The 12,900-nt window shown below is 35.9% G+C and overlaps 1 protein-coding gene across 13 annotated transcripts in view; it reads left to right on the top strand.

Moving 5' to 3' along the window:
* LOC131432263 (F-BAR domain only protein 2) overlaps positions 1 to 12,900 on the top strand; it is a 100,554-nt gene that overhangs the window by 11,564 nt on the left and 76,090 nt on the right. For 7 of the 13 annotated variants that reach the window (XM_058598425.1, XM_058598424.1, XM_058598416.1 and 4 more), the window contains exon 1: positions 8,434 to 9,027. The exons of the other annotated variants lie outside the window; for them this stretch is intronic. In XM_058598425.1, the coding sequence (XP_058454408.1) occupies positions 8,449 to 9,027 (579 nt within the window). In that variant the 5' untranslated portion in view covers positions 8,434 to 8,448. Of the gene's footprint in view, positions 1 to 8,433; positions 9,028 to 12,900 lie in introns of those variants that run through there. 13 annotated transcript variants of the gene reach the window in all.

The raw sequence follows: 12,900 nt of genomic DNA, 5'->3' as shown, positions 1-12,900 counted from the left end.
GCACGAGGTGCACATGAGGACGAGACGCCTCTGGCTATTGATTTACCTATCAACAGAGCAGCGATTCGATAACAGTCATAAAAATATTGTTGTTCATATAAACCACTCTGAGCGCACTGAAAATATCGCACTCAGTTGCGAATTTATTCAGTAGAGATTTTTTTATTGATGAGAATATCACTTCGGTTTCGAACTGAAACGCAGTGGAAATTCAGCCTCGAAACATCATCAGAGGCTGTTCTTCCTTTCGACTATCACTTTAGTGATAGTTCTGTGGGTGAAAATTTGTCTGACACAAAATATCACTTGTGAACTTCGAGGTTCAGAGTTTAGTGCAAGTTTGTTTCATGAATAAAAATCTCGGAAGTGATTTTTTCAGTCACTGAGTTTTTTTTAGAAAATCTCTTGCACTGTCATCTAGAGGTTTGGTTCCAAGGAATCGGTTTGTACTAAGCGCACATGACTCGTTTTAATTATTTTTAATTTATTTTTATTTTACGTTTCGTCTTCGAATCATCAGTGCATAGCAGTTCATGTTGAACTTGAGTAAAACAAAAAAAGTGAAAAACTGATTTTTCCACGTGTGATAATCAAAGGAACTTTTTCTGATCATGATTTTTCCAGCACTAAGTGCACACGGATCACTAGTTTTCAGAGAACAGTGGAGCATTTTTCATAAACTATTCAATTGAAAGCTCCCACAGTCCGCTATGGGATTTTACTCAGATCACACTTTTGGTAGGGTTTTTCTCTTAAAACGCTGGACCGATTATCGTATAAAACAGGCGGGTGGGTAATGTCAAAGACCTAACTGGAGGACGTGAATATGAATCAATTGACATTGACAGAACCTAAATCCTGAACTTCCAGGAGCTGGAACTGAATTGAAAAACTAAAGTGGGAGTTCAGTTGTAAAATTCAGGTTTGAAATCCAAATCAAGAATTCAGTTCATTAATTTAGTTCTGGAATTTTGAAACTCAACTCAATTTCACAATTCAGGTTCTGAATTTATTACTAGAACTGAGCTCTGAACTTGAATTCCTAACCTTAATTAAGAAACTGAATACAGTTCCAAAATTTAACTCCAGAACCCAAGTTCGGAATTCTGAAAATGAATTCTGAAACTGAATTTAGGACTTTAACTCTGAAACTGTCTTCCTGTCTTATCTGTGTATGCATGTGGAATTAATAAAATAAAAACGTGTAAATTTGTTGGGAAATGGCAAGGGAGTTGATTTTATTCCCTCCATTTCGAAGAGGAGTGGTCATCTATAAATATCTAATGAGAAACTGATTGAAAAAAGGATAGATGAATAAAATATGCGAAAAGGTATCGCCTAATGGAGACAGGGCAGGGCACGATAGTGACAAAATAAGCAATGATATTAATGAAGAGTGATGGGTCGATAAGGGAATATGGTTGTATGTCTGTAGGTTGCCGGTTTGTGTCCGGCTTCCGGTGGAATCTCGCTTTATTAAATTCATTTTAACTTTTCAATAATTTCACAATTTAATTCTCGTGAGGTGTTGATGAAAAGCTGCGGTTTAGTAGAGTCATGGGAATTGATAAGTATATTTACGAATACCTTTAAGTACAGAGTAGCTGCTACATCTAGCCATTATTCTGGCAGCGGCGTAGATTTATGAACCTTAGGTCATCCCTTTTCCAAGTGAAAGGAGTTCTTTCCTCCTTCCGACTGTAGTGGATGTGTTACTTTAATGAAATGGCCGCAGTTTACTTCTTCTAAGGCTGGAATCTTCACTTGGATCTTTTGTAGCTCTCGTTCAAGTGAAGGTAGTTTGAGGTTCAGTCTTGATTCAGTTTCAGATATCAGGACTAGAATTCAATTTCAAAATATAGGCTCATATTTAAAATCCATGTTCATGGTTCAGAATAGAGGTTCAGGTTCATAATTCAGATCCAGATAATGAATCTGGTTCAAAATTCAAGTCCAGACTTAAAATCCAGTTCCAGAATCCGTTCCGGAATCTTAGTCTAGAATGTATGTCCAGATCAAAAATTCTGGTTCTAAAACCAGGTCCAGTTCCAGAATCTATGTATATGTCTATGTCCAGAATTCAGCTTCACTTTTTTTCGAGATAACACCAGATCTTGACGTTTCATACAGCTCTGAGATAGTGGGCATGGTGATTTTTTTAAATTGGAAATTTTCAATTTTTGACCGCCCATGTCCGATTTAGCTCAAATTTTTGTCCAGTTTCAGATTCAAGTTCTTGACCTGGACCTACCATATTTCTAGTCCAGTTTCAAATTCTAATTCAAATTCAGATCTAGGACTTGTTATTGCTCCATGTCTACATCCTGATCTACCATTTGAATGTTCCTCAAATTCTTTTTTGGGTCTTTTTTGATTTCTCTATGAGTCTCTATTTGAGTTTTATTTGATTCTTCTTTTACTCTTATTTGAGTCTTCTGTGTGCCTTATTTCAATCTTTTTAGAGTTTTTGTTAGATCTTTTGTGAGTCCTTTCTGAGTTTTCCTTGAATGTATTTTGAGTCCTTCTTGAATGTTTTTTTTTCGTCGTCTTTTAGGCCTTTCTAACTTCTTGGAGTCTTATTTGAATCTTTTAAGAGTTCTTTGAGGCTTTTTTGAGTCTTCTTCGAGTTCTCTTTGAGTCTTTGAATGTATTGTTAGTCTTCCTTGAGTTTTTCTTGAATGTTTTTGAGTCGTCTTTGAGTCCATTCTGACTCGTCTTTCAGTTCATTCTGACTTATCTTTGAGTTTTTCTTTGAGCGTTCATTGAATCTTCTTTGACTTGTTTTGAGTCTTCTTTGAGTAATTTTCGAGTCTTTTTGCCTTTCTCTATAGAAAGGTATTAGAATTTCTGGAAAAACCGACTTTCGAACGGAGCCTCGGAGACCCATAGTGTTATATACCATTCGACTCAGTTCGACGAGATCGGAAAGGTCTGTGTGTGTGTGTATGTGTGTGTGTTTTCGAACTTTTCGTAGCTATTTTTACCGCTCAATTTTCTCAGAGATGGCTGAACCGATTTTAACAAACTTAGGCTCGTTTGAAAGTTACTGTCGGGCCATTGATCAAGTTCGAAGATCAAATGGCTGTGACTTTTGGTTCCGGAGATATAATTATAAGTGACGTAACCGACAAAACACGTTGATTTTTACCGCTTTTATTTATATAACGGTGCCGAAATTTTGGAATCACCTCTATTTTCGTAAAGCTCTAGTGCTCAAAAATTTAAGCACCTCGAAAAAAGCCCTCATGCAAAATTTTAGCTAAATCGGACATGCGTAAGGGGTGCTGCCCGGTGGTAAAGGTTTGACAATTTTCGATCTTGAAAAAGCACCATAGGGGGAAATCGAAATTTTTTTTTGATGCCAAAAGTCTCAAAACTGCACGAAACGTCGAGATTTAGTGTCATCTCAAAAAAATTTTTTTGAAAAAATCAACTTTCTGGAACTTAAAAAGTCCCAAAAAAGTCGATTTATTCAAAAAAAAATTTTTTCCGAGATGACACTAAATCTCTACGTTTCATGCAATTCTAAGTCTTTTGGCATCAAATTTTTTTTTCGCTTTCGGAAATTTCATGTACCGGCGGCGATTTTTCAAGATCTATAAAAATTCCTCTAAGTGGACTAAGAAGGGTTTTTTTTTAGATTAGCATCACTCTTCTCATATAAATAGGCAACGTAAATGCCAACCGCTTGATTGGAAAAACGATACCGAGTATGTGACATAAACACTGAAGCGTGCTTTTATGAACCACTCGAATCAATCTGAATTAATTGGTGTCAAGAATGAGCCAAAATTAGTGTCAGAAAATTTCATAAAATGATAAAAAATTCAAGAGACTGTTTTGAAGAAAGAGAAAGGCATTACCACACCACTAGGTGGATTGAGAAGGGTTTTTTATTTGTCTTAAAGTCTTCTTTCAGTTTTAATTGAGTCATATTTTGGTCTTCTTCTACTTTTCTTGGAGACTTCTTCATGCTTTATTCGAATTTTCAGAGTGTTTTCTGAATATACTCAAGGTTTGCTTTGAGTTGTTTTTTTAATGTTCTTGTAGTCTTCCTTTAGTCTTCTTCGAATCTTCCTAGTCTTTTTTGATTCCTGATTATTTGATTTCGACTTCAACCATGTGGTCTTTCGTCGAGGAGTTTCTTTGATTCTTCTTTAAGTATTATTTGATTTGTCTTTTGTTCTTATTTGGTTCTTCTTCTTTCTATTTTTGAATGTTCTTCAAGTTTTCTTTGCGTATTTATTGATTCTTCTTTAAGTCTTCTTTTATTCTACTTCGAGTCTTTGTGCTTTATTGGAATCTTCTAAAAGTGTTCTTTTAGAAGACGCTTTTTGAGTCTTCTATGAGTATATTTTTGTGTATTTTCTAAATGCACTCTGAGTCTTGTTTTGAAGTTTTTTTTTCGTCTTCTTTGAGTTCTTGTTGACTCTTCTTGAAGTTTTCTTAAAGAAGTTGTGATTTGTTTTGGTTTTTCTGAGTCTTCTTTAGGTCGTGTTTGAGCGTTCATTGAATCTTCTTTGATTTAAATTACTTTGAGACTGTTTCGAGTTTTCTTTGAATCATTTTTAATATCTTTTGAGTATTTATTGAGTCGTCTATAAGTCTTTTCTCCGTCTTCTTTGAATCTTTGTTTACTCTTCTTTAAACCTTGACTATTTCCAGTCTTTCTTGAGATTTTTTTAAATGTACTCTGAATTTTCTCTTTATTTTTGCATCATTTTTTAGTCCTTTCAGAGTCGTTTTTAAGTCTTACTTGAATCTTCTTGGAGCCCTTTGCGTCTTCTTTGAGTCCTATTTGCGTCTTCTTTAAATGTTCTTTGCAGTTTCTTAGAGACGTTTTTGAATGTTCTTGCAGTCTTCTTCGAATTTCCTTAGAGCCCTTTGATTCTTAATTGATTGTAAGTTTATTTGACCTCGTCTTTAACCATGCCGAGGAGTTTCTTTGATTTTTCTTTGAGTCCTCTTTAAGTACTATTTGAGTCTACTTTGTTCCATATTTTTTAATGTTCTTCAAATCTTCTTTGATTTTTCTTTGACTAAATAAAAACTTCTTTAAACTTATTTGAAGCTTCTTTTGTTCTGCTTTGAGTCTTCTTTGTGTGATATTGAATTTTTTTTTAGAGTTTTCTTTGACTCATTTTTGAGTAAAGTTCTGTTTGAGTCTTCTTTGTGTTATTTTTGAATCTCTTTTCAGTCTTCTTTGAGTCGTCTTCGAGTTTTCTATGATTCTTCATTTACTCTTTTTTTTAGTCTTTGAATTATTTTAGAGTATTTTTTTTAGTGTTTTCGATTATTTTTTGAGTAAATTTTGAATGTACTTTGAGTTTTCTTAGTGTCCTTCTTTAAATGTATGTATGACTGTCCTTGGAGTCTTTCTTTTTATCTTATTTGAATCTTCTAAGAGTCCTTTGAGTCTTTTTAAGAGTTATTTTGGTCTTTTTTTGCTTTCTTTTGTGTCTTCTTTGTGCCTTGTTTGAATCTGTTTAGAGTTTTTGTTGTAGTCTTCTTTGAATGTACTCTGAGTCTTTTCTGCGCCTACTTTAAGTCCTTCCTGGCTCATCTTTTTGTGTCGTACTTGAACGTTCTTTGAAACTTCTATGACTTTGACTTCTTTGAGTCTTCTTTAAGTCATTTTTGAATCTCTATTTGAGTCTACTCTGCTTCTACTTTTATTTTAGTCCTTTGAGCATTCGTTCTATTTTACTCTTTTTTGAGTCCTAATTGAATCTTCTTTGTTTTTTATTGAAGTATTATTTGAGTCTTCTGTTGTTCTTTGCAGTTTCCTTGTGCTTCATTGAAATCTGATTGAAGTCTGCTTTAAATTATCTTTGAGTCTTCTTTAAATATACTTAGTTTTGACTGTTTTTGGCACCTTCTTTGAGTCCTTCTTGCCTCTTCCTGGAATCTGAATTGAGTCTTCTTTGAATGTTTTTACTTTTTTTCGTGCCTCATTTGAAGTTTGAGTCCTCTTGAGTGCTCTTTAAGTCGTATTTAAGCGTACTTTGAATCTTCTTTGACTTAGACTTCTTCGAGTCCCTTTTGAGTTTTCTTTGAGTCATTTCTGGTCCTTTCTAAATGCTTCTTTGAACTTTTTAAAGTTTTCTTTGAGTCTTCTTCCAGGTTTCTTTGAGTCTTTTTTTGACTCTGCTTCGATTTTCACTTGACTCCTCTTTAAGTCTTATTTGAATCTTCCTTTGATCTTCTTTGTACTTCATTTTAATCTTTTTAGAGTCATTTGCTTTTGAATCTTCTTTGAATGTACTTTGAATCTTGCTTCAGTCTTCCTTTGATAATTTTGTGCTTTCTTTGAGTCCTTCCTGGCTCTTGTTGGGGTTTTAATTGAGCTTTCTTTGTTCCTTATTTGAATTTTTAGCATCTCTTTTAGTCTTCTTCGATTCCACTTTGCGTCTTCTCTGAATGTACTTTGAGTTTTCTTAGAGTACTTTGATTCTTCTTTGAGTTTTGAATGAATGAATGAATGATTATTTATACTCGGTTTCAACCGTTAGGTCTTTCATCGAAGAAGACTTCTTTAAGTATTATTTGAGTTTTTTGAAGTATTATAGGAGTATTTTTTGTTCTTCGCCTAGCCTTCTTTGTTCCCTATTTGATTTTCTTTTTCAAGTTTTCTTTGTGTATTCTTTGAGACTTCTCTGAATATATTTTGAGTCTTCTTTCTAGTCATTCTGGAATGTTTTTTTGCGTTTTCTTTGAGTTGTTTTTTGTTGATCTTCTCAGAGTCTTCGTTGTTATATTTGAGTCTTCTTTTGCTCCTCTTTCCCCAGAAATACACCAACACCTAGTGCACAGTCTGTGCTACGATTTTATTGACACTAAGACCAGAAGTATGTTATCTATTATGAGATCACTAATTTTTACGTTTCATCTTCGACTCATCAGTGCGTTAGCAGTTTATGTTGACCTGCAAATGCTACTTTTGCGTTCAAGCATTTCGCTGCGAATTGTTATTTTTTATTGACGTACCGAACGAAAACGAGTGAATGTTGTTGTCCGGGGGTTTTGTGGTTCTGCGAAAGTAATCAGTTCAAGATAAACTGATGAATCGAAGACTTACAAATGTGAAAATTAATCAATGACTAATAACAGTTGCTAAGCCGGCAATTGATGCGTAAAAGCCATAAACGACCGGAAACTCGCGAAAGGTCCGACGTTATCAAAACCTTCCTCCAAACACTGGAATGGGAAGTGCTACCTCACCCACCATACAGCCTAGATATAGCACCTTCGGATTTCTATCTGTTCCGAGAATGATGAAGTTGACTGGTTTTCCGTTGAGATACTCATCGACTGCATCTAAATGAATTTTTCCATGCTCGATGAGCCGACTCAAGAGCTTCAATCTTTGCTTTCTTTGTTGAATTTTCTGTAATAAAAATGCATTGACTTATTATTGGGAACGGCTTTTAAGGCCTCGCTATCATTATCTAGAGCGTTCGGAGTTCATAAATTGTTTACGTATTCCGGAACACTGATAATTATTCGATTGATAAATCGTACTAACAAAAAACTCTCGCCTTTTTCTTAGGTGATAATTTCGCTTACTAACAAAACCATATACCAAGTTCTATCCAAAACCTCGAACCTAATACAAAGTGAACTGCTGCATGTACTCCAAGCAAAAATCACCAATCATAGAACATAGTGCGAAAAAAGAAAACAAAACACTCGCTCCAACGATGTCGAATGCGGCCAAACTGTTTCTGGGCAACGTCCCGAAGTCGTTGGATCCGTCGGATTTACGGTATCTGTTCGAGCGTTTCGGCACAGTAGTGGAATTCGATACAATTGGCCGGACCGCGTTTGTGTACATGAGCAACTCCGAAGAAGCCGAACTAGCCTCGGCTGGACTGAACGGATTGGTCATCAGTGGAAATGCGTTGCATGTGAAAATTACCGGAAAGGGTAGAAGCTCGTTGGTGGACGAATTTCGGCCATTGCAGAAAACTCCAAAATCCTGTTGGTTTTTTGTTTGGAATATTAGTCACCGTGTGCCGACCGATCAAGTGTTGAAATTGTTCGACCTATTCGGGACGGTCGTTAAAAATCGATTGCTTGAGAAACAAACTTACGGTTCGGTGGCACTGATTCTGAATGTCAAACCATTCGAGGTAGTTGGGGCGCTAAATGGACTCATTCTGGATGGACAATCTCTGCAAGTCACCGATAAAAGAGAATTATTTAGAAATGCGTTGTCGTCGATGTGTGACTCGTGGGAACAAGTCGTCGGTGATTTAGAGATGCCAAACCGAAATGCGATCATCGTCCATGACCTGGTAAATTTAAGTGTTGCTCTAATTTGTGTCATTTTCATGTGTTTTTTTCGTCAGTAAAGTACGTTTGATTCAATCGGAAAGACTTACACTAAAACGGTAGAATTTTCAGTTTAATAGTAGTGGAATGGAAAAAGAACTCGCAGAAAATAGAATGGATGTCGTCAAAATCTACGTACAAAATCTGCACGAACGACTCGACGCGAGCTTCGTCAGAGGGTTGTTCAGTCCGTACGGACAAGTTTTGGGAGTTGAGCACCTTCGCGGTGCGTCCTTCGTTTACATGGCAAATCAAAAGGAAGCAAAGCGTGCCCTCGGACAGCTGCACGGTCGTGTCATCTATGGGCAATGTTTGAAACTGCAATACGTACCCAAGAAGACGATCAATGTTCCACTGGAGTTGAAAGTTCCTGTTTTGACAGGGACTCCAAAAGTTTCCAGCTGTTGCCGGTGGAGATATTTCATAAAAAATGTCGGCCAAAATGTTCCGTTCGATCGAATCCTGCAGCTTTTCGAACCGTACGGTACCGTGATTGCCAGTAACCGGCCGCCACGATTGACCTTCGGCTTTGTGGAGCTGGAAACGTCCTACAACCACAAACTGTTGGCCGAACGGCTCAACGGTACCGTAGTGGAGGGACATCGAATCAAAGTGACAGTTTCCAACGAAGTTATTTATCGTCCGACTAATGAGGCTACCTCGTGGGCAACCGAAGCAGTGGTGCAGAATACGGTAAATTGTTTATTTATTTGTTACTATTTTTTGGGATAGTCCAAATCGTGCTTTGTTTGTTTTTTTTTGTAAATTATTCATTGTTGCCGATTTAGTCTGGTTAAGAAGTGAATTAATGTTGAATTCGTTTTAAGTTCCTGTCAGTATCTAACGAGAAAAACCGATTGAAAAAAAAACTGCTGAACGAAACAGCAGAAATGAAAATTTGCGTAAAAGTTCCCTTGAACCCGTAACTACTCCTATCCGGGGAAATCGTCTTACCAATAAATGTACCCTGCATGTGAAACACACGCCGAATAAGCCTAATCGAGCAAAAGCCTTATGATGCAATGTGTGGACTGTTCTCTTGCGAGAAGGATGGCTATTAATTGAACTATAAGGTGTCTGAGCACAGTTTAACATGGTCGGTTATTCTGTTCAATTAGGCTTGTTCTGCTTGTGTTCTACATGCAGGGTAGATTATACCCTGAAGCGATTTCTCGGGTAGAAGAAGCTACGGGTTCAAGTATCTTTGCTGCGGTAACTTTTTCGCAAATTTTCATTTCAGCTGTGCCATTAGTCAGTCTTCTTCAATCTATTTTTTTTCCGTTAGATACAAATGAAAACTTATTCATTTGTATTTAGCATTTTTTCTTCTTGGTAGGTTTAATGAATTGTAGACTTATTTTAAATTTGGTCTTTTACCGTCTGTGTATACTTCCACCCAGAGATGGCATTTCACTAGAGTAGGTTTCAATTAAACACTGCGGATACATTTGCTACGCTCCACACAAAGAGGAAAGCGCACTTCTTCTCAGTGTCCAGACAGACAGACTTTGAGTGCGTGCTTGTGTTGAAAGAAGCTGGTGCGAGAGAATAACATTCTCTTCACACGAATCGCTCTCACGTGCTCTCGCCTGAATACACCCAAGTGATCACTGGCGCGTGATGGTGATCGAACACTTCTGTGAACTTCAATTAATAGAGAGTAGATTGCTATGGAAAATTTGCAATGAAAACCGAAAATTTAACGATAAATTGTTTTATTTTGCTGATTTTGCGTGCCCCACGCTTCTTCTACGCAAACCATACAGCAGAGTGCTCACCGGCGTGTACACCTCTGTGAAAGTATCTGCATCCACCTCAGAGAATTTATTAGCTCTTCTCTAGCACTTTGGTGCGATTCAGTGGAGGAGGTAAAAGGAAATAAACAAACGCACTCTTGATGCGTGCACACTTTATACAACAGTGGTGGGTATACGTGAAAGAGAAGAGCTCTCGTTGAAGTTGTCAGTGCGAGGGGAGAAATTTTGCTTGCTCTTCGTCACACAGAGGAGATGGACATCTCTGCTTCCACCACACCTACATCTTGTCTTGCTCGGCATTAGCGCTACAAGATCGACCCATAGCAAATCTACTGTTTTCAATCAGTCTCCTACGTTAGTACTCGCATACACGCATACAAGCAACCTAAGCGCCAAAAAAACGGAACCTAATTCAAATGTATTTACTCTGCAAATGATAGAAATACTTTATCGATGATTTGGTATAGTTTGTGGCAGTTTGTTTGCGATATTAGGCCGCATGGGATTGGTTAAAAATAGAACAATATCGAGTGTAAATGTAAAGCGTACTAGAAATAAAATTTCTATCATCACATGAACGTTATTGACTTATTATAACTTTTTTTTTTTGTTTCAATTATAGAGGCTTTAACATCTTAGGTCATTCGACTCTTCGGACCAGAAAATCTTTCTGACCCTATGTGCGGGGTTGGGAATCGAACCCAGGCGGGCTGCGTGAAAGGCATCGACTATCCCATCACGCTATACCCGTCCCCCACTTATTATAACTTATTTGTGTTTTTTTTTGTTCTTTTTTGAGCCTTTATTGTGCCTTATATGAATCTTTTTAGAGTCTTCTTTGACTCTTTTTTGAGATCTTTTTGTCTTCTCTGAATATATTTTAAGTCTTTCTTGAATGTTTCTTTCGTCTTCCATGAGTCCTATTTGACTTTTCCTGGAGTCTTCTTTGAGTCTCATTTGAATATTCTTAGATTCCTTTGAGTCTTCTGTCTTCTTCAAATATTATTCCACACACCTTTTGTTCTCCTTTGTGCCTTATTTGAGTCTTTTTAGTGTCTTCTTGTAGTCTTTCTTGAATTTTCTTTAAGTTCTCTTTGAATCTTTTTTATTCCTTTGAATGTTTTTTAAATCTTCTTTGAGTCTGCATCAAGTATTATTTGAGTGTTTTTTTGTTTTTCTTTATTTCTTATTTAATTGTCTTTTAATTTTTTTGTGTCTTTCTCTAGTCTGCTTGAGACTTATTTCAATCTTTTTTTGAGCTTCTTTGAGTTTTCTTTGTGCCTTGTTTGAATCCGTTTAGAATCTTTTTTGAGTCCACTCTAAATGTATTTAGATTCTTTCTTGAATGTTTTTTCGCCTTCCTAGAGTCCTCTTTGACTCTTGTTAGAGTCTTCTTTTAGTTTTATTCGAATCTTCCGAGACCCATTTGAGTCTTCTTTAAGCGTTATTCGAGTTTTTCTTGTTCTTCTCTGTGGCTTATTTGAATCTTTTTGGTGTCTTTTTTGATTCTTTATTGAATGTTTCTTTCGTCTTCCATGAGTCCTTTTTGACATTTTTTGGAGTCGTCCTTGAGTTTCATTTGAATCTTCTTAGACTCCTTTGAGTCTTCTTTAAGTATTATTCGAATCACCTTTTGTTCTTCTTTGTTCCTTATTTGAGTCTTTTTAGTGTCTTCTTGTAGTCTTTCTTGAATTTGCTTTGAGTTCTCTTTGAATCTTTTTTATTCCTTATTTGAATGTTTTCTAGTCTTCTTTGAGTCTGCTTCAAGTATTATTCGAGTGTTTTTTTGTTCTTCTTTATTTCTTATTTGAATGTCCTTTAATTTTTTTTTGTGTCTTTCTCAAGTCTGCTTGAGACTTATTTCAGTATTTTTTGTGTTTCTTTGAGTTTTCTTTGTGCCTTGTTTTAATCATTTTAGAGTCTTTTTTGACTCTTTTTTGAGTCCACTTTGAGCCCACTCTGAATGTATTTTGAGTCTTTCTTGAATGTTTTTTCGCCTTCCTAGAGTGCTATTTGACTCTTGTTAGAGTCTTCTTCTAGTTTTATTTGAATCTTCTTAGACCCATTTGAGTCTTCTTAAGCGTTTTCCGAGTTTTTTTTTTGTTCTTCTCTGTGCCTTATTTGAATCTTTTTAGTGTCTTCTTTGAGTCTTTATGAATGTTTCTTTCGTCTTCCATGAGTCCTATTTGACTTTTCTTGGAGTCGTCTTTGAGTTTCATTTGAATCTTCTTAGACTGCTTTGAGTCTTCTTTAAGTATTATTCGAATCACCTTTTGATCTTCTTTGTGCCTTATTTGAGTCTTTTTAGTGTTTTCTTGTAGTCTTTCTTGAATTTGCTTTGAGTTCTCTTTAAATCTTTTTTATTCGTTATTTGAATGTTTTTTATATCTTCTTTGAGACTGCTTCAAGTATTATTAGAGTGTTTTTTTGTTCTTCTTTATTCCTTATTTGAATGTCCTTTATTTTTTTGTGTGTCTTTCTCGAGGCTGCTTGAGACTTATTTCAGTCTTATTTGTGTTTCTTTGAGTTTTCTTTGTGCCTTGTTTGAATCATTTTAGAGTCTTTTTTGAGTCCACTTTAAGCCCACTCTGAATGTATTTTGAGTCTTTCTTGAATGTTTTTTCACCTTCCTAGAGTCCTGTTTGACTCTTGTTAGAGTCTTCTTTTAGTTTGATTTAATCTTCTTAGACCCATTTGAGTCTTCTTTAAGCGATATTCGAGTTTTTTTGTTTGTTTTTCTCTGTGCCTTATTTGAATCTTTTTAGTATCTTCTTTGAGTTATTCTAGAATTCTCTTCGAGTGTTCTTTG

Source organism: Malaya genurostris, chromosome 2, assembly GCF_030247185.1.
Source record: "Malaya genurostris strain Urasoe2022 chromosome 2, Malgen_1.1, whole genome shotgun sequence".
Classification (NCBI taxonomy): Eukaryota; Metazoa; Arthropoda; class Insecta; order Diptera; family Culicidae; genus Malaya; species Malaya genurostris.
This window is presented reverse-complemented; position numbering and strand designations above follow the sequence as displayed.